Here is a 26,206-nt window from a genome sequence, read left to right on the forward strand (position 1 = left end):
TCTTCGTTTCTGTGCGAGGGCTTTCTCTAGTTGCGGCAAGCGGGGGCCACTCTTCATCGCGGTGCGTGGGCCTCTCACTACCGCGGCCTCTCTTGTTGCGGAGCACAGGCTCCAGACGCACAGGCTCAGTAGCTGTGGCTCACGGGCCCAGTTGCTCCGCGGCATGTGGGATCTTCCCAAACCAGGTCTCGAACCCGTGTCCCCTGCATTAGCAGGCAGATTCTCAACCACTGTGCCACCAGGGAAGCCCTGTTGGTTTCTTAATCATGTGGCTTTTAAAAACTAGAGCCATCAAAGGCCCCAGATAACCTCACGTACTTTGGTCCTTTTTACTTTCTATTTGCAGTCATGATAGCCCTTAGGAAATATATTCACTAAGTTTTTTTTAAATTATGGAAGCCATACAGTTATATCCTCACTGTACAAAAATCAAACAAATGGCTGTAGTTTAAGATTTGAAACACAAAAATTGGTATGGAAAAACTGCAACTCTTTCTAAATCTGTAATAAACATGATGACCCAAAACCTATGGGATGCAGCAAAAGCAGTTCTAAGAGGGAAATTTATAGCAATACAATCAAGAAACAAGGAAACAAGAAAAATACAGGAAACAAAAACTGTAAAAAAACACAAACACATGGAGTCTAAATCTGTAGTAACTGAACTCAGCTCCCTAGCCCACAATTCTGCTCAATAGCAGCAAAATCCCTAATATTGCCAATTTACCACTGGGCACTTTCCATTTACACTTAGACTTTATAATCTTTGAGAAAGTTTTTCTTATATTTTTGACCTTGGCTAACAGTAGGAAATCCACTGCACTTTAAAACCCAGTGCAACATTTAATCAATAATCAGGGAGCAAAAGTTTCATAAAATAAAACTTAATTTGATACTCTCTGATATTTTCTATCCTGTTTCTATTTTCTATTCTATTCTGCGATGCTTTATTTGATATTCTGTGGTGTCCATTCAGTGAATTTCAAGAACCACTGATGGGTCATAAGCCAGTTTCTCTCCCTGCCCCTTTTCTTCTGCTTCTAGTGTTACCTGAAAACTGGATTTGCCTCTTGGTGGGTGTTGAGCCAAAAGACACAACCAAGCCAAAGATCAGGAGAAGGAAGGATTTACCACTTGCAGCAAGTAATGAGAACATGGAGGATCTTTCCCAAAGTAGTGTTGCCCTGAACAGCAAAATTGGGGAAGTTTTAAGCTAAGGTATATGCATATTCATGAAAGGGCTTGAATAGAGAATTCAACACAGAATTGGGGCAAAGGTTGACAGAGTCCAAGCTTTAGTGGATTGTTGAAAGGTCAACATCTTCATTCCTTAGGTTCCAACCAGTTTGGTGTCTGGGGTCTTAGCATGTAGTTCCTATAGAACAACTCAGAGATGTCCAGTGTCCTTGAAACACTGGATCTTTTTGATAAATCCCCCTCTTTTGCTTCAGCTAGTTTCCTTGGATTTCTGTTACTTACTGGGGGTTGGCAAAGGCTTCACAGAGGAGGGGGAAATGAGCTGGGCCCTGAAGGATGAGCAAGAAATCGGGAGTGGATGACATGGTAGGAGAGTGGAGTTCCTGGTGGGGTGCTTTGCTGAGCACTTCCTTCACACTCCTTCAGGTTTGCTATTTTTATATGAGAAGATACATGTGTATCAGGTTGTTCTTTTTTTTTTAAATTAAAGTCTAGTTGATTTATAATGTTGTGTTAATTTCTGCTGTACAGCAAAGTGATTCAGTTATACATACATATACACGGAAACCCCCTGCCTCTTTCCACTGAGGAAAACTTTTTGTTCTGAGTGCTCCAAGGCCTGCAGCACTTTATTTCTCAACAAACCTCTTCTTCCTCAGAAAGCCCCACAATAGAAAGCTCCTACGGGGAGAAACTTGTTTTGTTTCTGTTCTGAATTTTGAAAAGTCTAATTTGAAACCCAAAGCTGAGCAATAACTTCTTTGTTCCCCTGCATCCGCCCTCCCAGGAACCAGTGGTGGTGGTGGTGTGGCTGGAGGGCAGAGTAAAATGAAAGAAAAAACAATAACAACTGCAGAAGCAAAATAATACTCTTCTACACAGATGGAGTGAAAACCCCCTCCCCCCTTCCCCAAGCTGCCCTCTGAAAGTAAGCACCTCTATCAGGTGTTTGTTCATACATTCCTGTATACATATATGCACACAACTTTGTGTGTGTACATATATATTCTGCTGTTATTTTTGTCATTTAGAACCAGCCTGCCTGGATTCAAATCATCACTCTGCTATTTACTACGTGTGCAACCTTGGGAAAATTACTTAACCTCTCCGTGACTCAGTTTTCTCAACTGTAAAATGGGAACAACAATAGTGATTAACCCAGAGTAGCAAAGACTACATTTATTTTATTATTATTATTTAAAAATTAATTTATTTATTTTTGGCTGCATTGGGTCTTCATTGCTGCGCACGGGCTTTCTCTAGTTGTGGCAAGCGGGGGCTCAGTAGTTGTGGTGCACGGGCTTAGTTGCTCCACGGCATGTGGGATCTTCCCGGACCAGGGCTCGAACCCGTGTCCCCTGCATTGGCAGGTGGATTCTTAACCACTGTGCCACCAGGGAATCCCTAAGATTACATTTAGAGAGAGGCTAACACGTGATGAGCTCTACAGTGTTAGCACTGTGATTTATTGCAGAATATTCCATTGTGTGGGCACATCATAGTCTCCTATTGAAAGACCAAGGTTGTTTTCAGGTTTCATTATTACAAATAATGTTGCAATGAACACACTGGGCATGTGCATTTTTCTTTTAAAAGTTACAACCCAATTGTCTCCTCCAATGATTGTACCAGTTTATGCTCCTGCCAACACTACCTATTTTTCCTACACTGTCATCAATACTGGACACCATCAGTTTGTTAGGTGAGAGGATGACGTGGTATTTAGCAGACTTCTCCACTGTCAGCTTACTTTTTATTCCCCCGTCCCTTGCCTGTGAACTGTGTTTATGGTGCCTATGGTTATATAGCGAGCACTCCTGGAACACTTAGCCTGTGCGAAGAGTTTCTGCGGGTCGTTTCTCCAGTTTCTGAGGACAACCTGTAATGTTGGTCCCCCTCATTGTCTCCATTTCATAGATCAGAAAGCAGAATCCTCCTGCGATGAGCCACACCAGAGCTAGCAAGTGGCAGAGTAAGGATTCCTTTCTGGTCTGTCTGACCCTGCATGTAACTGCTTAGATGTAGAAACTGAGGTCCAGAAAAGGGACGTTTCTCTGAGTGCACCCAGCACGTCCGTGGCTCTGCCCAGGCCCTCGCACGGCCAAGCCACCTCTGACCCCACCAAGTCGGCAGCTGTTTCTCACCCACCATGGCCTGCCCTGGCCCCAGCCCCGCCCCAAGCTGCCCACTCCAGACCATCCTCCAGTTTGTGTTCTTTGGCCACTGTGGCTTCTAGCATGCCTGGGGAAAGGACCCAGACTTCCCAGCAAATAAACACCGCCCACAGATTTCCAAATATACAGATAAGTGTTCCCTCCCGCCTCGGCCAGGACTGTCTGGAACTCCACACATTCGGCCCTTCTTCCGCTCCTGCTGGTGTCGGGTTCTGGGTCTGAGTCCTCAGTGGAACGGCACGTGTCCTCCACTGTATGGGGGAGGGTTAGCCTGCACCGCGGGCCATCACGGTCATCAACAGTAGCAGAGTAACTAACAGCCACATCCCGGTTTGGATACACTTTTCCAGTGTTCACATTTTACGAAACAATTTTGAACAGAGTCTCCCCAAACAACTTGGACAACAGTGTCTTTGTCACCAGACAGAGCCCTTTTGGGAGTCATCTAACAAGGTCGTCACCAGCACCCCACACCCCAGCCTCACATCCAGGGGGGTGAATCAGGGTCCAGAGCTGTTCAGGTATGTTAGCCATCTCCACGTGGTCACCACTTACAGAGAGGATTGCTTTTCAAAAATTTGATTAGGAAGAATTTTGAACATATACAAAATTAGGCAGAATGCCCACCCTCACCCAGTCCCCATCACCCAGCTTTTGCAGTTATCAGCTCAGGACCGATCTTGCTTCATCTTCATTCCTGTCTGTTTCCCTCACCTTTAAAACAAATGTTGTATCATTTCATCCACAAAAGGTAAGAGTAATCTAAAAGATGAAGAGTCTTTTATTAATACAACTATAATAACATTTTCACCCCTAAGAAAGGAATAGATCTCTCATATCATCCAAAATCTGGTCAATATTCAAAGTTCCAGATACTTCATAAATCTTTTCTTTTTTTTTATAGTTTGAATTAGTATCTAAATAGGGTTAATACACTGTGATTGGTTAATATGTCAGGTTTCTTTTACTCTGGAATTTCCCCCTCCATCTCTCTCTTTTTCTTTTTCTTTGCAATTTATTTTGTTGAAAAAACCTTGGCTGTTTTATCTGTAGGGATCACTGCAGTCTAGAACTTGCTGATTGCTGCCCCATGGTGTAGATCAGCATGATTCTCCATCCCCAGGGGTTCTTATAAATTGGGAGTTGCATCTAGAACTGCAGCTGATAAATGCAGGCTTGACATTTTTGGGCAAGAATATTTCATAAGTGGTACTGTTTCTCCCATCTGGAGGCATATACTGTCTGTTTGCTTCTCCTTTTATGATGCTATCATGTCACTTAATTTTTTTAAAACTCTTATTTTGAAAAAAAACTTCAAACCTATGGAAAGTCGCAAGGATAGTGCAATGAACTCTCATTGATTTACCAGTTTTTGCCACATTTGCTTTATCATTCACGCTCTTTTCATATATAGATATATTTTTCTAAGTCATTTGAGAATGGGTTTCAAACATCAAGCCCTGGGGCTTCCCTGGTGGCGCAGTGGTTGAGAATCTGCCTGCCAATGCAGGGGGACACGGGTTTGAGCCCTGGTCCGGGAGGATCCCACATGCCGCGGAGCAACTAGGCCCATGAGCCACAACTACTGAGCCTGCGCGTCTGGAGCCTGTGCTCCGCAACAAGAGAGGCCGCGATAGTGAGAGGCCCGCACACCGCGATGAAGAGTGGCCCCCGCTTGCCGCAACTAGAGAAAGCCCTCGCACAGAAACGAAGACCCAACACAGCAAAAATAAATAAATAAATAAACATCAAGCCCCTTCACCCTTAAATATTTCAGGGTGAACCTGCTAAGAACTCTTTTCCATAACCATCTAAAAGAAAAACCGTTCTTCTATTTTCACAGTACTTCTGACACAATGTGTGGGGTTTTCCCTCACACTAAACAATTCTCCAGTTCTTCAGACATCAACTTGGCATCCTACAATTCACTTCTGACATTAATTTCCCAGAGTTAGCATAAACCCCACAGGTTAAGGGCTCAGTCCCACAAGACTGCTCCCACTTCGGACACCAGTCATAAGTTGCCAGTTGGCACCTGTGCTTTTGGTCAACCAGCTATAAATTAGGGGTTCCCAGACCCTCGCCTCAAGTTTGATAATTTGCTAGCAAGAACTCAGGGAAATATTTATGTTTACCAGTTTATCATAAAGGATACAGATGAATAGCCAAATGGAAGAGATGCATAGGGCAAAGTATACAGAAGGGCCGGAAGCTTCCATGCCCTCTCTGAGAGTGTCGCCGTCCTAGCACCTCTATGTGTTCACCAACCCGGAAATTCTCTGAACCCCATTGTTTAGGGTTTTTGTGAAGGTTCCATTAAGTTGGCATGCCTGATTAAATCACTGGCCTTTGGTGATGGAACTCAATCTCCAGCCCCTGTCGCCTCCCCAGATATCAAGAAGTGGGGTTGAAAGTTCCAACCCTCTAATCACCTGATTGGTTCCTCTGGCAACCAGTCGCCATCCTCCCAGCATCCCTTATTACATAAACTCAGGTATGGTTGAAAGGGGCTTATTACAAATAACAAAAGATGCTCCTATCACCTCTCTCACTAAGGAAATTCCAAGGGTTTTAGGAGCTCTGTGCCAGGAACTAGGGACAGAGACCAAATATATATTTCTTATGCCACACTATCAAATTCAGGAAATGTTACAGTGATGACATTCTATTATCCAATATCTGGATCATACTCCAAATTTGCCAATTATCCTGTGTTGCTTTTTAAAATGACTTTAAAAGACTTATTTCCGGGAATTCCCTGGCAGTCCAGTGGTTAGGACTCCGCACTTTCACTGCCGAGGGCCCGGGTTCAATCCTTGGTCAAAAGAGACTTATTTCCAAATGTCTAATCCTTTCAGCCATGGGGTCGTATCCTCAGAAATAATTTATAAATCTATATTAAATTTATTTTTATTTCATTTTTACTATCAAAGCAATAAATGTACTTCGTTTAAAACACAGAACAGTCTAGGGACTTCCCTGGTGGTGCAGTGGTTAAGAATCTGCCTGCCAATGCAGGGGACACGGGTTCAATCCTTGGTCCGGGAAGATCCCACATGTCGCGTAGCAACTAAGCCCTCGTGTCACAACTCCTGAGACCGCGTGCCACAACTACTGAAGCTTGTGTGCCTAGAGCCCATGCTCCGCAATAAGAGAGGCCACCTCAGTGAGAAGCCCGAGCACCACAACGAAGGGTAGCCCCCGCTCACTGCAACTAGAGAAAGCCTGTGCAGCAACGAAGACCCAACGCAGCCAAAAATAAATAAAATTAAAAAAAAAAATAAATAAAATGGTCTAAACTTATGAAGAAACTAACATTCTTTTGCTTTCTCCCACTCCATCCCCATGGCAGCCCCCCCGTGGCTTCAGCCCAGAGGTGTTTCCTCTGGGATTTACCTCCGTGTTTCTAGATAATACGCTTTCATTGCGATTCTTGGTTTTTCAAATGTAGACGTTATCTGTTGGCTTCTACTATGAAAGATCACGATGTAGCCCTCCTTGATCACCCCTCACCCACCCTCCCAATATAGTTATTAATACCTCATGAGTTCTGGTTAGATATTCATTGGTTACATTGTTTTGACTATGTAAATACTATTCACAGCTGAGCCACTCCCTCCCCACACCCCCGACCCTGAGACTCTCACTTGTAACGTGGGAACACAGTGGGTCTGCTCCCCTCCCAGTGGGCACCCCCATCCTCCGTGCTGGAGTGGTCCCAGGGAATCTCTCTAAGCTACCTCTCTCCCTCCTCTACTGAGAAGCCTGTCACGGCTCACTGGCGATCCTTGGGTGAAGTGCCATCCCGGGTCCTTTGAGCCCTGTCCCTTGTCTATCTGTCTGTCCTCACCTCCCCCACGCCCATTTTTTCCCCAGCAAAACTGAGTTATGCCTCGATCTCCAAACGCTCCAGCTGGTCCACGTCTCCATGCCCCAGACGTGCCACTCCCTCTGCCTGGCACGCCCTCCCCAACCCTTCCATGGGGTGAACCACACTCAGCTCTGCTGTCCGCTCCTCAGGAAGCCTTCTGTGATGCCCACCTTCCAAGAGCTAAGCTTGCCCTTCTCTGGGCACTTCTGCTCCCTGGCCAGCTCTGGAGTACTGGCTCATCAACAGGGCTGTCACCCCAGGGGGCCTGGAGGGCTATGCACATCGTCCTTTCTGAAGTTCTCAACGGAGCAGGGCTCTGACTGAGACTTGCTGAGTGTTGGTTGAATTGACTGCTTGTGCCTGGAGCTCAGAGAAGGGAGACAGGGCCTGGCAGCCGGTAGGGGCAGGGAGGGTTCAGTGACAGCCACGGCAGTGGGTGGAGTAGGGTGAGGAGAGAGGCCTTTCTCCCACACCCAATCCACCATTGGCACTAAAAGAGACCACCTCGTGGGAGGCCCCAGGGCAGCTGTCTGGTCTGCGGCTGGGCCCACTTTCCTGGATCCTGACACCTGCGACCCTGCCAAGGTCCAGCTCGGCCAAGGTGAGCTGAGAACATGGCAGGCTCTGAGGGCCAGGCTTCCCAAGGCTCTCATTGATAGGGCACTTCCGTGGGCCAGCCCTGGGCTCAGCGCATGCGTGCTTTGGCCCATCTCATCCCTAAGACACCTAGAGCCAGGTGCTATTATTAACACCCCCATTTCCCAGAGAAAGACTGCTGAGGCTCAGAGAAGGGTCATGCAGGGAGAACGTCCTGGAACTGGCTGCTAAGATCCCAGGGCTAAATGCTCTTAGTGCTTTCCATGCATTAACTTGGGTGAGGAGGGACCGTTATTATTTCGATTGAACAGGTGAGGAAACCAAAGCACAGAGAGGTTAAGCAACTTGTCCAAGGTCACCCAGCAAGTAAGTGGCAGAACCCGGGCATTCGGCCACAGAGTTTTACTCACTTTGCTCTCAGCCTGATGGTGAGGGTGATGAGGAGGGGGGGCGATGCTGGTGCTCCCTCTCAGGACACAGCACACCTCAGTTTGCAAAGATATTGCACACCTGCCACCTCACCTGCCTTTCAGCCCAGAGAAGACACAGAGATCACGGCCCCCATTTTGCAGAGGAGAAAATGAAAACCAGAGGAGGGTAACGACTGGCGCAAGGTCACACAGTAAGTTAGCTGCTGGATAGGGGCTTGGGTCCCAGGTTTGATACCCAGGCCTGGGCCGGCCCTGGCCCCCTGACTGGCTGGACCCACTGAGTTTGGTGACCCTGAAGAAGGGGGTTTGGAGCACACAGGGCAGGTGGGCAGAGAGTTCTGAGCGGGGAGGCAGGAGCTCTGGAGGGGAGCCCAAGTCTTGCCTCCGGCTTGCTGTGGGAGCCTCAGTTTCCTCATCTGTACAATAAATGGCCTGGATCTGTTGGACCCTGAGGGCCCTTCCAGCCTGAATTCACAAGGTGCCTGGGGACACAGTGTTCCCGGCTCGCCCCTTTGCTTTCCCCATTAGTGCAGCCGAGCGGCCCCATTTCCCCTGCAGGATATTTTTTTCCACCTGTTCGCAGCCTCTTCCCATCTGCCATGGCTGCAGGCCTCAGGAAGCTGGGGAAGATGTCCAGCCAAGCCCAGAGCGTCACACTGGTTCGGGAATCGGCACCTCCTGTTCAATCTGCCTCACCACGCTGCCCAGTGAGCACTTACTCGTTCTGTTTTGTAGCAGAGCAGCCTGTCATCTGTCTGTCTGTCTGTGATCCTCTCCAGCAGGACCGTGAGCTCCATGAGGGCAGAGGTCACATTGAGATATCGAGCTTGTTAAGCAGTGAGCCTCCCAGCTCTGGAAGCATGCACAGAGAGGCTGCGTGTGGCAGGGACGTGGAGCAGGAAGAGAGAATGGAGCTGGGAGTGGGGGTGAATGGAATCAGGCCCCTCCAGCTCTGGGCTCTGAGACCCCCACGAGCAGTCCTTGAGACCCCACGGCCCAGGAGAGGACTGGGAGGCTCTGCCCTCTGTGGGCAGTGGAAAGAGAACACAGAAGCATGAAACGGACTCATCAAGGATGTCTTTATGGGGACTGTGGCAGACACTGGCCTCAGGGTGGATAGACTCAGAGCCCCCAGGGCTTTTGCTCCGTAGGAGTGCCCTCTGTGCTTGGGCCACACTGACCGCCAACATGAGGAGGCCTCAGTGGGGAGCCACATCCCCCCACAAGTGTCCACGCTACCAGCCGTGTCCTCTGGGGTCTGCTTGCTGATGGACTGCCACACCATGAGAGTGAGGTCTTCCGTGCTGACGAAACCAGGACGGGCAAAGCTTGGAGAGTGCACTTCAGGGGAGGGGGACCATTTGCTGAGCCAAAGGCATCTGCTGCATTCTCGCCCATTCAAATGGTCTGCACCTCCAGATGCACCGCGTTCCCTCTGGCCTCAAGGCCTTTGCCCAGGCCCCTCCCTCACCTGAAACACTCATCCCTTCCCCTGGCCAGGCTAACTCCTACTCATCCTTGAGGTCTCTGTTTCAGTAATTCAACAACTGCTTCCTGGGCACTTACGATGAGGCAGACACTGTCCCAGGTGAGCTGTTGGCAGTGAGTGAATTGTCCTGCCCTCTCAGAGTTTCCACACGTTGCTGATGTGGGATGAGTTGCAATAGGCTTGTGGCTATAACGAGTAGTCCCCAAATCAATGGCTTAACCCAATGAAGGTCTATTTTGCACCCATATCACAGTCCAAATGGGTGGCAGGGGGGCTCTGCTTCAGTGCCACTGCCATCCCCTAGCCTTGGATAGGGTCCCCGTGGACCCTCTGCATCAGGCCGGCTGGTGAGGGAAGAGGGGGAGCATGGAGGGTTGGGCAGGGAGGCTTCACGCCTTGGCTTGGAGGAGCAGGCATGCCACTTCCACCCACTTTCTCCTGGTGCGAGCTTGGCCGCAAACACACTGTCTGAATGTCCTGGGGCTGCTGTAACCATTCCCGAAACTTGGTAGCTTGAAACAACAGAAGTGTATTCTCTCATGGTTCCGGAGGCCAGAAGTCTGAAATCAAGGTGCTGGCAGGGCCGTGCTCCCTCTGCAGCTTCCAGGGGAGGGTCCTTCCTTCCTCTCCTAGCTTCTAGGTGCTGTCAGCAATCCTTAGCACCCTGGGCTTACGGCCGCATCACTCCAATCTCTGGCTCTGACTTCACATCGCCTTCTCCTCTGTGTCTTTCCCTTTTTGTGTCCCTCTCATCAGGATACTTGTTTTTTTGTTTTGTTTTTTTTTTTAAGTGAAATGTGATAAGAGTTACGATGATCACTGGAGGGGAATGTAGATTGAGAGAGCATTTCTTTTTTTTAAAATGTATTTATTTATTTTTGGCTGTGTTGGGTCTTTGTTTCTGTGCGAGGGCTTTCTCCAGTTGCGGTGAGTGGGGGCCACTCTTCATCGCGGTGCGTGGTCCTCTCACTGTCGCGGCCTCTCTTGTTGCGGAGCACAGGCTCCAGACGCGCAGGCTCAGTAGTTGTGGCTCACGGGTTTAGTTGCTCCGTGGCATGTGGGATCTTCCCAGACCAGGGCTTGAACCCGTGTCCCCTGCATTGGCAGGCAGATTCTCAACCACTGCACCACCAGGGAAGCCCAGGATACTTGTTGTTGGATTTAGCCCCCTGATCGTCCAAGATGATTTTCTCATCTCAAGATCCTTAATAATTATATCTTGCAAAGGTTTTTTTCCAAATAAGGTAAAATTCATAGGTTCTGGGGGTTAGAACATGGACCTATCGGTTTGGGTGCCGCCTTCCAACATTAGCAGGATCACCTGGACTCCTTCACACGGCAGCCGGCTTCCAGAAGGGCAGAAACAGAAGCTATTGGTACAAAGTCTCCGGAGGCCTAGGCCCAGAAGTCCCAGAACATTATTTCTACTGCATTCTATTGGTCAGAGCAGGTTTCAGGGCTTACCCAGATTCAAGGGAAAGTAGAATACATAGAATACCCCTCTTGTTGGGAGGTGTGGCAATGGCAATGCCAAAGGGCACGCTCCCTGGGAGGGATGGTTGCTGCTGTCTTTGGAAACAACCTAACAGAGTGTGTGTGTGTTGGCGACGGCCTCTGCTAGGGGCCCCGGAGACGTGCTCCCTGATGATGGGGTTGCTGACGACGCTGAGGTGGGAAATGCTCCACCCGCGTGGAGCTCAGCCATCAACTGGATGACCCTGGGCCAGTCCCTCATTCACTCAACAACTACCTACTATGTGCCAGGCCCCGAGCAAGGCACTGGGGTCCCAGTGGTGAGCAAGCCAGGTCCCTGTGGAACTTTCCATCCTGTGGATGACAAAAGCTTATAACTGGACACACTTGTCACAGAGTGTGACAAGTAGAAGGAGACCAGCAAGGAGATAGGCTGGAGAATCCCTGGGGACAAAAGAAGCCAGGATGAGCCTGGAGGGCAGAGACGCAGAGGATGACCCCTCCTGGGCCTCAGTTTCGTCCTCTGGACATCAAGAGGGTTTGTCAGAGCCATGGACTCAAACTATGTTCCCTGGAGTCCTAGCATCTCCCAGAGGCACCCCAGGGGCTACTGCAGGGGATACTGCAGAGGGGGCTGAGCAGGGGGCATCTAAAGTTTGTGACTAATTGGGTTGGAAGCTTCCAGGGATCTCCCACAGTCTAGGTGCCAAGCCTGACGTCCCGGTCTTGTCCTGGTCTCATCCTGGTGACTGTCTGGGACAAAATTTTCCCAGGACCCCTCCTGTTCCTGAATGGCTCTGCCAGGGTTCTGGGCTCTGGGGAAATAGGGAACCTCCCCTTTGTCTATTGGGCCCTCAGGTTCCCCTACCACCCCAGAAGAGACCCTCCACCAGGATGCTTGCAGCTGCTCCCTTACCTTTGACCTTGGGTCTGCTTGAGCTGGGAGAGCCCCAGGGACCCCAAACGAGGTGCCAGTGTCTCTCAAAGAGCTCAGGCTCTTTGGGGTCACACCCTCCCCTCTGTGTGGCCCTGGGTGGGCCCCTTGCCCTCTCTGATCCTCTGGGTAAGTCCTGCCTCATGGGGGCGAGCACAAAGGCAAGGAGCTGGTGAGATCCAGGCCCTCTGACGCTGGCTTGAGGTCAGCACAGGGAGAATCAGAGAAGTGGCAGGAGAGGCCCAGCCTCCTGGGGACCTGCCCCTGGTGCTTCTGCCCCATCATCTGGGAAGCTCTGGACCCCACCTGCCCCCAGGGGGTTGGGAGAGGACTGGGGGCAAGTTAGTCAGTAGGAAAATCATTTACTTCAGTTCAGCAAACTTTATTCCTGTGTTCAACGCAGTGTTGGGCATTGGGTAGGGGCGGGGCCAGAGATGCCTAAGAGAATAATCCCCTCCTGCCTCTGGGCCTCAGCTTTCCTCTCTTTCGCACAGGGAGGGAAGGCTTCCTCGGCTTCCTTCATCGGGAGACTGTGAGGACAGTGACAATACACGACAATACACGACAAGACATAGTCCCTGCCCTGGGGATGGGCTCACCCTCTGGGAGGGAGGCCCATGCCCCGCCCACCACTAGCAGCTGGCAGGAAGGGCGGCTGGGGCCCCGTGACCAGGTGATGCGCCAGAGGCTCTCAAGCCACGGGTCTGGCTTCACTGAGCTCTGTCCTGGTGACAGAGGCCTCAACGGGCCACGTAAGGAAGGGGAACAGTCCACGTAGAGGGGGTCACTCCATTCACAGTGCAGAGGGCCACAAAGAGGTAGGTCGTGCCATCTCATCCAGGTGCAGCGAGGACCCCCACCGCTGCTAGCATCCTTAGCTGGTGGTGCCCAGCGAGGGCTGTGGGGAGGCCGACTGGCTCAGGGTCACGTTGGGGAAGCTGGTGACAAAGCTCTCCCACCTTCTCCTTATCTTCTGCAAGACAGAAGGGGGCGAGATCAGGGCCCAGGTCTCTGAACTGGGTGGTGGGCTTCAGGTGCTGTTCCACCTACAGCCATGAGGTGGTGGTAGACCCCAGAGACAGAAGCACGGCTCACTAGCCACCCTTCCTCCTAGAGGAAGCGTACAGCTCCCACCCCGGGGGGGCCGATCACCCCCTTTTCCGGGGGAGAGGGGTGCACAAGATGTAACCCTGGGGAAGTTGTACTGGCTGATCTCTTGCCTCCAGCAAAATCCACCCATCCAGCAAGCTGACAGATTGATCATCTCGGAACAGCTCTGACCATATCACCCACCTGTCCTAAAACCTTCCCTGACTCCCCAGTGCCTATGGGATAAATCCCAAAGGCCTTCAGGCCCCCCTGAAATACAGTTCTTGGATCTCTCTCTCTCCAGCCCCTTCCCCAGACAGCTCTGTTATCTTTTTGATCTACAGCCCCATACATTTCTGCCTCTGAGCCTTTGCTGCCCTGGGTCCCTCTCCTGGGGACCTCCCCCTCCCCTCTAGCACTCCTCCATCCACCAACCCTCAGCCAAACCTGTTGATACTGCCTCAGCCACCGCTGGCTGCCTTCTTGCTGAGCTTGGATCAGCTGCTCTGTGTCCCCCAGGCTCCCTGGCAGTTGCTCCTGCCCGGGGGCGTCCAGCCTTTCTGGGCCTCCGTCTGAGGACCTGGACTTCTCACGCTCTTGTCTGAGGCTCAGCGCCCGGCGCAGTCGGCCTGCCAGGGGCCTCCCCCAGGGCTCCTGGAGCTTGCTATAGGAGGGCCGTGGTCCTCGCAAGGACTGGCTGCGTAGCCCTGTCCCCATGGTTCTGGAGGCTGCAGGCGCGGGACTGCTCCAGCCCCTTGGCGAGCCCCTGGCCTTCTGAGATGGCCTGGTGCCTCCACCCACCTGACAGGAGCTCACTTGGGGACAAAGGTTGGTGCTGCTGAGGTGGCCATTGTAAACCAAAGGGCGGGTGGAGAGGCGGTGTTGTGGGTGACTCAGGGATGCTTGACCTCGGTGGCCTGCCCTCCTCTTCCTCCTCCAGGCAGCCTTCCCTGACCACCCCACCCCAAAGATCTTGCCCTCCCCTGAACTCCTGTAGTCCTGGCTGTCCAGACTCATTTCGTTGACAGAACAGATGGCTCAACAGCAAAACAGAGACAGGCTTTTAAGAAACAGGACAGCTCCAACCTAGAATGGTCAAATTCACAGAGACAGAAAGGAGCATGGTGGTTGCCAGGGCCTGGGGGGAATGGCAAGTTGTTTAATGGCTATAGAGTTTCAGTTTTGCAAGGTGAGAAACTTCTGGAGGTTGGTTGTACAACAATGTGAATGTATATAACGCTATTGAATTGTACATGTAAAAATGGCTAAGATGGTACATTTTATGTTTCTGTATATTTTTTGCTACAATTGGAAATTTAAAAAAAGAAAGAAAGAAAAAAGAAACAGGATAGTTCTAGGCTGGAAATTAGGAGACTTGGGGTTTTTCCAGGCCTAGCTCTGCCCCTAATTTTCCAGCACAGAACAGGGTTAAGCGCTCAGGCTCTGAGGACCAGCTGCTCCTGGGTAAACCTCGGTTCCATCCCCCGCAGCTACGTGACGTTGGGCACCTTCTCGCTTGGTTTCCTCGTCTGTAACAGAGACAGATAACTCACGTGTTGTCGTGAGGACTAAATGTGATGATGCTATGCCCAGCAAAGGGCTTGGCATGCAGCAAGCGCTCAGTACAAGTGAGTTGGTGACATTCAGTATTTGAGGCAAATCCTTTCTCCTCTTGGTCAGTCTTCTCGTCTGTAAAATGGGTTGTTGTGAACATCAAATGAAATCATGAATGTGGACGCCTCTAAAGGCAAGACTACCGGCAGCAGCTCTTTCTCCCAAGTCAGTGGAAAGAGAAAGGTACTTGGGCTGGGCCAGCCGATCCTCAGAATCCTAGAATTTGAGAGTTGAAAGGGAGCTCACACATCTGGGCCACACTCCTTTTTGTTTTAACCACTATTTTTTGAGCTTTTTTTTTTTTTTACTGGTTCTGGAGCTAATTCCTCCCTATATTTCATTTAAACCTCGTGATAGTCCTATGAGGTGTGCATCGTTATCCTCATTTTATAGATCCCCATTTTGCAGATGGGGCAAACTGAAGCTCAGAGAGATTAAGCATGCCCAGTAAGCGGCAGAGCTGGGACTCCCGCCCCGGTCAGACTGGCTTTAGAGCCCGTGTTTCAATCACTCTGCTCTCCTGTCCTGGTGTTGGTGGCAGAGGCGGGACTTGGAAGCTGGGTGTCCTGCTTCCTCTGTGTCTGGTGCGGCACGGGGTGCCCTGTCTGGGGTCAGGGAAGTGCTGGCTGCAACTCTTGGCTCACCCCAGACTCCTCTGCGCCTGGTCTTGCTTTTTTTCCTCTCTCAGAATTTCTAGGCCTTCCTTGGGTTCAGGATCTCTTAATATCTGTCAGGCTCACCTCCCAGCCAGAGGAGCCAAGGCAGGGCCAGTGTGAAGAGGAGAATGGAGAAAAGGGACCCTGACCCTCTGCCCCAGGCTGTCCCAGAGGAGGACTATGACCGTTACTCCAACCCTGACCACATGTTTAATGCCTGACCCATGTGCCAACCCTGACCTTGGTTAAAAAGCAACAAAACCATTACACAATCTTCAACGCCTTCACTCCAGCACAGTTAACTCAAATCCTCACTCCCATCCAAGTCTGAGCTGGGAAGAGCTTGCTGATGACTCACGGGCCTCTGAGATGTGTCAGGGTGAATCACTCGCTCTTGTGTCACGCCTGTAGCTGCCCAATACCCTCTTGCCAAGCGTGTAATCTTACAACAATTTCCCAAATCCGTAAATCCGTGGAGGACCAGGAGAAAATATGTGTTCTTTTCCTTCCCTCCCGACTGCCTCCCTGCCTTTGTCACCGGTGTGGGGGCGGGGGGTTCTTACCTTTCCAGACCCTGCTGGGTGACAGCTCCCCTGGAAGCCTGCCCAACCCCTCAGCCTGGGTTAGGGAGGCAGTCCCCTGTCCAGCCCACCCAATACACACAGTAGCAGCAGTCACCCCAGGATGCCTTTCCCCGCCACACCGGGTGTCCCTTGATGGCTAGGACAACATCTCTTTCATCTCTGTCCCCAGGACATGACATAGTAAATGCTTGGGCTTAAATATTGGAGACTATTACGTGTCTATTGCTGTGTAACAGAATACCCCAAAACTTAGTGGCTTAAAGCAGCACTAATGTATGACCTCACAGTTTCTGCGGGTCTGGGATCCAGGTACAGCTTAACGGAGGCCTCTGGCTCAGGGTCCCTTGCAGGCTTCAATCAGGAGGCTGTTAGTCACCTCCAGGTTTGACTGGGGGTGGATCTGCTTCCAAGGTTGTTGGCAGGACCTGCTTCCTCGCAGGTTGTTGCAGTGAGGGTCTCAGTTTCTTGTTGATTGTTGGCTGTTCCCAAGGGCAACTCACATCATGGGGGCTGGCTTCAGTTGGAGCCGGCAAGAGAAAGTGTGAGAGATGGCAGGCGGGCAGAAGCCAGAGTCTTTGGGGAACTTAACCTCAGAAGTGACCTCCCATCACTTTTGCCATCACTGTTCCTCCAAGGCGAGTCACCAGGTCCAGTCAGCACCCAAGGGAGGGGACCCACAAGGGCATGAACACCAGGAGGCAGGATCTTTGCGGGTCATCGCGGAGGCAGCTTACCCGTGAGACCTGGGTGCCAACCCCATCAGACTGCCTGAGCCGAAAGCCTTGCACGTTTATGGGACACCTACGTGCTTTGAGTGAGCAGCTTAACCTCATATGCCTACAGTTACTCCGCTATAATGTGGGGACAATATTTTATTTCATCAAATCTAAGATGGCGTCAATAGAAAGATAACATTATTTTATACACCAGTAAGAAAGAATATCCACTGCCCATTCATTGGAAGATGCAGCCCCATTTCAGAGCTTGAAGTGTGGGGGGAAAATGTACGTCTTAAAATTAATGAAACACACAGTGTTTATTTCCCAACGTGATCTGAGACTTAAATGCCTGGTACCATTTAAGGTTGTTGTGAGGCTTAGATATACGGAAGGCTGCAAACTGGGGCAGGCTGCCCAGATGTTCCATTTATTTATTTATTTATTCATTCATTCATTTATTTATTTATGGCTGCATTGGGTCTCCATTGCTGTGCGCAGGCTTTCTCTAGTTGTGGCGAGCGGGGGCTACTCTTCGTTGCAGTGCACAGGCTTCTCATTGCAGTGGCTGCTTAGTAGTTGTGGCGCACGGGCTTAGTTGCTCCACGGCGTGTGGGATCTTCCCGGACCAGGGCTCGAACCTGTGTGCCCTACGTTGGCAGGCGGATTCTTAACCACTGCTCCACCAGGGAAGTCCCAGATGTTTCTTTTTATTAGTGAGCCAATGAAATTAATCCACACCTACACACTGTGGGCAAGATCTTGTTTTGATGATGTCTAGCCTAGAAGTGAGGCCAAGGGGAGCAGGATAGAATCTCCACCCCCAGAAAAGTAGGGATTCTCATGTACATCAAGCAAGGCACCTTAAAGCAGACACCAAGTGCTGAGGGTGCACGGAAGAGAACGGGAGACCCCCATCTGTCTTGGGGGTGGTTAGCATCTGGGCAGGCTCCCTGGAGGAGGTGGTGTTGGAGCCCAGCATTGAGGGCAGGGAGGACTGTTGCAGTAGAGATAGAAGTAGGATCCTGTGGGTGACCAAAGCCTGGGAACACAAAGGGTCGCCCTTGGGTGGGAGAAAAATCTGGAAAGGCAGACTGGAGCCTGCTCTTCCTTCCAGAGCCCGGAAGAGGAATCTGAGCTTGGGAGACAAGGAAGATGGGGTGTGCCCTCCACTCCAGGAGCCTTACCTCTGTGATTGCATTTCACCCTCACACTCTCTGGAGCTTAGCCCCATTTTTAAGATGAAATAACAGAAGCTCAGAGAGGTGAAGCAACTTGCCCAAGGAGACACAGTCAGTAGTGGGCCTTGAATGCAGCCCCACAGAGTCAGGCCAGCAAACAGAGTCCTCAGCAAATGAGTGTTCCACCCCCCAGCCCCCACTCCTCACCCCGGTCTTCATGCACCCTACACAATGATCAGACAGAACCATTAGCCTAAGGTTAATGCACTAGAGTTTTCCTTGAAAATATGATGCCCACCAGCAGTGAGGCAAGGGGCTCATGTGTGTGTGCGTTTCAACTAGTAATTTATCTCTTTGCCTGAGCAGCTCTTATAATACAGTACATTTTGGGGGAACTGGTTCTTTTACTTCAGAACAATGATCCATTGTTTTGGTTTTCATTTCCCAAAGGAAGCTAGAATGCCAGGCTGCCAGGTTCAGCAAGAGATTTTGGTCAACTTATCACTTGGAGAAATCAAACAAAGGGAACAATAAATAGTAATAATGCTATTGATTATAAGAGCGCCCACGTTCTGAGCACTCAGGCTGTGCCAGACGTTGTGCTTAGGGCTTCCTGTATTCGGTCCTGATAGCACTCTGAGGACTCAGGGGAGGATTGTTCTCAGTTTAGACAAAGCGTGTATCAGTAATTGCAGGGTCCCAGAGCTGGCAATACAGATGCTCTTGCATTTTTTTCAAATATGCAGGACCTGATGACTATCAGTGTTGGGTCTGCCCCTTCTCCTGTCTGAGCCTATTTCCTCATCTGTAAAATGGGCCTGAGCGGGTCTAGCCAGGGTGCCCCAAAGTTTCCTTTGTTAAAAAAACACCAGTCCCTGGGCCCCATCAAAATCCCTTGCATATACAGGTCTGGGCAGGGCCCTGAAAAGCTGTCTGTACAATCACATCCAAGGAGATCTGTCTCTTGTGGGAAATCTTGGAAACATAATTGCTCAAGGCCCTTCCACCTCTGAGGACTGTGATCTTAGGACTCAAATTTCAAACCAAAGCTCTTCCTTTGAAATCTGAATTCTAAACATTCTTGTCTTCTCTTTCACAACAAGGTGGCCAGTGGAGCAGAAAGAGCACAGCCTGGGGGTCAGTGGACTGGAGGTCCAGTTCCAGCTCTGCCCCTGACTAGCTATGTGACCCAGAGAGGAAGTCGTTTCCTTTCTCTGAGCCTCAGTGTCCACACCTGCAAAATGGGTACAGCATACCTGCCCAGGGATGTTGGGAGGTCCAGAGGAGCTACGGCTCAGAGCTGGGAGGAGGACCTTACCCTCCTCTGCCTCAACCTGTGGGCAGAGGCCTTGATATGGACCTGCGGAAGTGCTGAGACTGTGATCTGGTAGACGAAGGCCCACCTTGGCAGGTGGAAGGTCTGACCGACTTGTAGAGATGCCATGATGGGATGGGCTTGTGTACGGAGGAGTCACCCGAAAAGCCTGGGTGGAGTGGCCTGGACCCCTCGAGGATGTGGGGGGAGGGAAACATATCAAAAAGAGCAGAAGAGCTACTCCTGAACCATCCCCACCCCATCACACACTGTGAGGGTTCCCTGCTGCTTAGAACGGAGACGCAACCCCAGCCTGCGGACAAGGGCTGTCGTGGCCATTCTTCAGTCAGTGAGTGGGTGCGTTCATCACAGCCTAGTGCTCTGCCCTGTGTTTCCATCAATGAGGGTTTATCCTGAGGTCTCACCAGCAGTTAGGCTATCTGCGGCTCAGCTCGAACTGCCAGAATTTTTTTTTTTTTATAGAGTTATTATTATTTGCTATTTTTTTTAAATTTATTTATTTAATTTTGGCTGTGTTGGGTCTTCGTTTCTGTGCAAGGGCTTTCTCTAGTTGCGGCAAGCGGGGGCCACTCTTCATCGCGGTGCGCGGGCCTCTCACTATTGCGGCCTCTCTTGCTGCGGAGCACAGGCTCCAGACGCGCAGGCTCAGTAGTTGTGGCTCACAGGCCTAGTCGCTCCGCGGCATGTGGGATCTTCCCAGACCAGGGCTCGAACCCGTGTCCCCTGCATTGGCAGGCAGATTCTCAACCACTGCGCCACCAGGGAAGCCCCAGAATTCTGTTAATTTAAAAAAAAAGTGATTTTTCTTGTGTCATCTCAGGACAGGGGATCTGGGAAATCTAGGTTGTCCTTGTGAGATCCTCAGGGCAAACCTGGCCTTCCGAATTGTAAACACAAGAGTGGTGGGCTGTTTCCGGGTTTATAGTGACTGCTACAGTTTGAGGGTTCATGGCTTTGTCTGGGAGTCCCCATCCACCCAGATGCTTCTACTTACCCAAGCCTTCTCAGTGCCAACTGCTCTTGGCCTTCCCCACAGCTCCCTCTCAGGCTGCACTTCCTGAACTTACTAGCAAGCTGTCCTCACTGACCCTCTCCATGCCTTGACCCCATCCATGATGCCCTCCCCCAGCTTTGCTCGGGCCATGTATGGGATCCTTTTTTACCAATATATTCACCTGATTAACTCTTGATTTATGCATGTATGTATGTATGTATGTATGTATATATGTATGTATGTATGTATCTATCGACTTTCCCTTCTCCAGGAAGCCCTCCAAGCCCCCTCTCATGGGGTAAGGGACCCCTCCTTGGACTCCCATAGCACTCTGGACATTATCTCTAGCACAGCACCACACTGTTTTGAAGTGGAGTGCTTTGAGGTCTATGTACCCTCACTGGTCTGGGAGCAGCTTGGGTATGGGGAAAATACCTCGTTTTCATCGTCTCTCTATTGGGTGCTGCTGAAGTGGCTGCAGAGTGAAGGGATCACATTTGTCCCCACCACCCCATTTTCCTTCCTGGCCCAGTTGACACCTCCCTCCTCTGAATTTACTCCTCCCTATCCAATCGTGCCTGCTTCTCTTTTAACTTTCCCCTTCCCCTTAAATGTGGTACCCTGCAGACTCCTCTCTCTATTGGACTCCGCTCAGCTTCTGGGGCAGTCCCATCCACTCCATAGCTTCGACCACTAAGTGTGGGCTGATGACTCCCATTCCTTCATTTGCCAACTATATATTAAGCATCTACCACGTGCCAAACTCAACTTTTGGAGAGGTGATGTTCAACTGTGGGGAAGGGACAGGAGTACAGAAGATAAACAAACAAAAACCAAGAACTTTCCAAAAAGTGACAGTTACTAAGAAGCAATAAGGCAGACGTACTCCCAGCCTAACAGGAGCCCTGAGCTGCTCTGCAGCTGCCCCTGGGCCACTCCCTCCCGACAGAGCCCTGCTGCCCAGCCTATGACCTTCCTGGCTGGCCCTCCACAAGCTGGTCTCAGCCTGTCTGTCCCGCCTCCCCTTCCCTTGCATCTCCCAGAAACTCAGCCAAGCTTCCCAACCTTCCAGGGCCTCAAGAGTCAATTTCACAAGTTGGGGCCTGTTTAAAAAAAAAAATTAATTAAATATAAAGATTCCTGGGCCCCACCCCATGAATCAGAATCCACAGGGGCCTGAGGTCCGGGAATCCATTTTGTTTTTAAAGAGCCCCAGGGAATTCCTCTCATCAGGGAAGTCTGGGTAATAACTTCTCTAGGCATCTCAGTGGGTCTCAACGCTGACCCACATTAGAACCATTTGGAGAGCTTGTAAAACTAGCAATGCAATGCAATGCAATGCAGGGGATTCCATTCGCCAGAGACAGACTTAAGTGGTATTCTGCTGATGATTCTAAGACCTCTGAGTTGGTGGTTAATATGTGTAAGAACCATGGGGGAGGAGTGGGGCTCCGGAATCTGTGTTTCCCATCAGCACCTTGTCCCAAGGAGATTCTGTCACTAGTATTACAGAAGCCCACGCTGAGAAATGCCTTTTCTAGCCACCCTGGACTCCTCGTCGCAGCTTTTTCTTGGGCAGTTTTCTCTGTCTGGGGTGGAATACCCCTCCCAACTTTGTCCTCCTGGAGGACTCAGCCTGGAGGTAGGACAGAGCCTGGATGGAGAGATGTCTTGTTTCCTAGTCAAACTTCAACTAATTTATGTGCCTGAGCTAATTGTCCAAAATCCATACTACTTTTGTTCACAGCAGCCCATCTTTTAGTTCTCAATTAGTTTCTTTGTTCAGACCTCCACCTGGTGGTGTTGACATGGGATTCACCTGAACCGGCGTGGAGCCACCTGCCGTCTGCTCCAGACTCAGGATTTCACAGGGACCAGCCAGGACTGAGTCGATGTTCCCCGAAAACTGGATTTGCCTCTTGGTGAGTGTTGAGCCAAAAGATACAACCAAGCCAGAGATCAGGAGAAGGAAGGATTTATTACTTGCAGCAAGTAAGGAGAACATCGGGGATTTTTTCCAAAGCAGTGTCTCCCCAAACAGCAAAATTGGGGCAGTTTTAAGCTAAAGGTATATGCATGTTCATGAAGGGGCTTGAGCGGAGGAGAACACAGCATAGAATTGGGGCAAAGGTTGACAGAGTTAGGTTCCAGTGGACCTGGTGGTTGAGAACCTTGGTGGGGGAAGGTGTTAAGTTCTGCAAAATAGCTCAAGAAAGTGCTTCAGGCCAATCTTTATCATTGAAACAGAACTGGAAGTTTACAACTGATTTATTATCTTTGCTATTGTTATTTCTCTTACCTGATAACAGTGTTTGTTCCCTTAAGATCATTATTACTGAGACCTGTTCAGGGCAAGAATTATGGTCAGGTGAGCTCTATGCTGTGATGGCAGAGGCAATTTTTTTTCACCTGCGTCTCCAGCATAGCACCAGGCCCATAGTAGGTGCTCAAGGGATGCTTGTTAATTGAATGAATACCTGAATCTGGAAAACTGGAATTTTAATCCTTGTTCTGGTACTGAAATAGCTGTGTTGGATTGACCCAGGTTGGAGTTCAGCCAGATATGTGGAAGGCAGGACAAAGAAATTGGAGAGACAAACAAAATAGACACAACACAGGGAAGAGAATGGAGTTGTAATATCTCTCCACTCTCAATCATCAAATTTTAGTTAAAAAGATGTTCTCATAGTCCTTGATTCTCCCAACTGTCTAGAAGCAGGTTATTTTTTCTCCATGCCTTGATTACCATCTGATGTACCTTATATTTTATTTTATTTTATTTTATTTTATCGTCTGTCTTCTCTCACTGGGAGGCAGAAATTTTGGCTTGTTTTGGTCACTCCTGCATCTCCTGGTTGGCACAGAGCTCAATTTTTGAAGCTTTCCGTTCAACCAAGCCTTCTAAACCCTCTAGGTCCTGAGTGGCCTCTATTTACAGATTAGGAAACTGAGGCTCAGAGAGGTGAGGTTGCTTGTCCAGGGTCACACCGAGACTCCTGCCCGTCACCATCACCCCCACAGCTGCTAAAAGACAATCACGTAAACCCGTCTGGCACAAGCGCCATTTCCTTCCTCCTGCCCTTCGCAAACCCTTTTCCTCCGACCTCTTCTCCACCCACTAGCGTGCACCTGAGTCTACCCGGATCCCTGAGCCCGAGGTCTATCTGTTGTGCTTGGGGTTTTGAGAGACACGTGCTACCCGGGTGAATGAATCGCACGTCCCCACCCCCGCCAACAGCCAATCACAGCCTGTCAGAGCCCGGCCACTTCCGCCTATTGCGGGCCGCGGCTGGGGCCTTGAGGCCCACGTGGGGCTCTGGAGACAAGGGAGTAGGTGGTGGTGCGCCAGGGGCGGGCTCCCCCAGCCTCGTCACCAATCCAAGGGCCAGCCGGGGACGGGAGGGGCGGGGCTGATGTGGGGCGCCAAGGCTTAAACGTGACGGGCAGGCGGGCGTAAGGAGGAGTCCCGGGCAGGGGAGCGGTGAGTGACAGAGGACGCTGTCCAGTAACAGGAGGGGTTGGGCTGTCTGAGCCAATAGGAAGTCCGTAAGGCGGGACTGGGACCGCAGCAAGTTCGGTTGCGCGGAGACCGCAGCTGTTCCCTGTCAGTGGAGGCAACGGCGGTAGAGGCGGTGGCGGCGACTTGCGGCAGCAGCGAGGAGGTGAGTGCTGGCGGCGCTGTGCATTTTCCTCTTCCCGCAGCGGGTCGGAGCGGGTGGGCGTGCGCCGGCGCTGCCGCGGGGGACGCTTATGTAAGGGTCGCGCGCGCCAAGGCGGCGCCGGCTCCACGAGTGACGGCTGGAGGAGACGGCAGCGGGCGGTGCGCGACGCGACGCGACGCGCGCCGCCCCTCCCCTCCCCCTCGTCCTCCCGCGAGGGACTGTTTGCGCGAGCCCGCCCCCCACCCCCGCCCTGGGGACCCCTCGCCCCAGTTCTCCGGGCCCGCCACCCCGCGAGCATCCTTCCCGCGCTGGCGCAGCCCGGCCTCGTCCACTCGGCGCCCTGGGGGCCGCCGGCGGCCTTATTCCTGCTCTCGGGCCCATTTTGCAGATGGAGAAACTGAGGGCACGGAGCCCTCAAATGCCTCGCGCGAGGTCCCTGAGGGCTCGAACCCAAGTCTGTCAGAATCCGGAGCCCAAGTGTCCCCCACCACACTGGAAGTTGCTCAGCTCTGAAGAAAGCCGTGGCGTGTAAGGCGAGGGTTTTCCGTGTTACGAGTGCCTGCACTCTGCTTCCCATAGGATCCTCCTGGTAACCCTGGGGGGCATTCTTGTAATTCCACTTAGTTTCAGAAGGGGAAGCTTGGGGCGCCCAGAAGCAGTGATTAGGAGGAGGTGGGGCTGGGCTCAGCCCGTTATTTCTACAGCTTTTAGCACTTTACAAAGTGCAGTGAGTAGCTGCTGGCCCTCCGGGAAATGCCCTCCTGGGCACGCAGTCTGAAGCCCTGGCTTTGAGGACCTGCCATACAGGTTCCTCCCAGCACATCTTGCTTTGTGTACTTGGAGTGAGTTGTTTCACCTCTGGGGATCCCTTTCCTCATTTCACAAGTGCCGGGGCTAGGTCAGGTCCCTAGGTCCCTGGGAGTTTTGAAATTCTTACAAATCTGATTAAAATTCATTTTGTGGTAAAGAGGCGGCCAGGGATCCCCATTCTGTAGCTGAGAAAACTGAGGCTCAGAGAGGTGCCGCTATTAGCCAGATCATAACCAGAGCCTCCCCAGTCTTTACCAAGAAGTCTTTGCCTTCCCGTTGCTCCCTTACCCACTGCTACCAGCAGCCTTGGCCTCCCCACCCCCCCACCCTTCCCCTGCCTGTGATGCAAATACTGGAGTGGATGTGCTCAGCATTTCGATGCCCTCGCAGCTACAGCTTTTCTGCTTGCCTGCTCTTCATCTAAACCCTTGAACTCTTCATCACATTCTTTGCACACCTGTCATGTTCAGAGCCCTAGACTGGGTGCTGCGCGAAGACGTGGGAGACGAGGTGCCCCAGAACTGCCAACAAACTGGTTGGGGGAGAGAAAAAGAAACAGAGTGTAAGCAGAAAGTCAGCATGCCGCAGATGTTTGTAGAGAGCTGGTGTGGGCGAGGTATGGCCCGAGGAGGACGTGGAAGAGGAAGTTCCGTAGAGGCTGGCAAATCAGGGCAAAACTCACACCAAGGCCAGGGACAGGAGAACTGGACTGGCTGGGGGCTGGATGGGCATGGATTAGGGAAGGCTTGGTGGAGGAGGCGAGTTGTGAGCCTCCTTTTTTTTTTTCTATAAATTTATTTATTTTATTTTTGGCTGCGTTGGGTCTTCGTTGCTGTGTGTGGGCTTCCTCTAGTTGTGGTGAGCGTGGGCGACTCTTCGTTGTGGTGCGCGGGCTTCTCATTGCGGTGGCTTCTCGTTGCGGAGCACAGGCTCTAGGTGCACAGGCTTCAGTAGTTGTGGCTCGCGGGCTCTATAGCACAGGCTCAGTAGTTGTGGCTCGCGGGCTCTATAGCACAGGCTCAGTAGTTGTGGCTCGCAGGCTCTAGAGTGCAGGCTCAGTAGTTGTGGCTCGTGGGCTCTAGAGCTCAGGCTCAGTAGTTGTGGTGCACAGGCTTAGCTGCTCCGTGGCATGTGGGATCTTCCCGGACCAGGGCTCGAACCTGTGTGCCCTACATTGGCAGGCGGATTCTTAACCATTGCGCCACCAGGGAAGCCTGAGTTGTGAGCCTCTTGATTCCACCGGGGCCAGCAGTGATGAGGCAGTGATTGGATTTGAGCAGCCAAGGTTTTATGATGAAGTACAGGTGAGTTTTAAGTAACTGGAACCTGGCAGAGGAAGGCTGAGGAAGGTGGAAGGAGAACGTGGAGGAGATAGCACTTCCCAGTTGAGTGTGAGAA

At 51.1% G+C, this 26,206-nt stretch overlaps 2 protein-coding genes across 6 annotated transcripts in view; one reads left to right on the forward strand and one right to left on the reverse strand.

Annotated features, from left to right (window-relative positions):
• Window positions 1–10,906: 10,906 nt before the first annotated feature.
• On the reverse strand, window positions 10,907–22,724 carry LOC309605247 (uncharacterized protein C11orf86 homolog). The gene is made up of 2 exons (XM_082340884.1): window positions 13,703–22,724; window positions 10,907–13,139 (listed from the first exon to the last, which is right to left on the reverse strand). Exons 1-2 carry the CDS (start codon window positions 14,270–14,272, stop codon window positions 13,041–13,043), a joined length of 669 nt encoding a protein of 222 aa, XP_082197010.1. The 5' UTR covers window positions 14,273–22,724; the 3' UTR covers window positions 10,907–13,040.
• Window positions 22,725–23,883: 1,159 nt separating this feature from the next.
• Window positions 23,884–26,206, forward strand: part of PC (pyruvate carboxylase) — a 105,732-nt gene continuing 103,409 nt past the window's right edge. For 2 of the 5 annotated variants that reach the window (XM_082340795.1, XM_082340798.1), the window contains exons 1-2: window positions 23,908–23,998; window positions 24,387–24,526. The gene's annotated coding sequence lies outside the window, so the exon portion shown is untranslated. Of the gene's footprint in view, window positions 23,999–24,386; window positions 24,527–24,569; window positions 24,588–26,206 lie in introns of those variants that run through there. The other 3 variants (XM_082340793.1, XM_082340794.1, XM_082340799.1) reach the window with 3 other exon arrangements.

The sequence above is a fragment of the Balaenoptera borealis genome, assembly GCF_965194805.1.
Source record: "Balaenoptera borealis genome assembly, chromosome: 11".
NCBI classification, from domain to species: domain Eukaryota; kingdom Metazoa; phylum Chordata; class Mammalia; order Artiodactyla; family Balaenopteridae; genus Balaenoptera; species Balaenoptera borealis.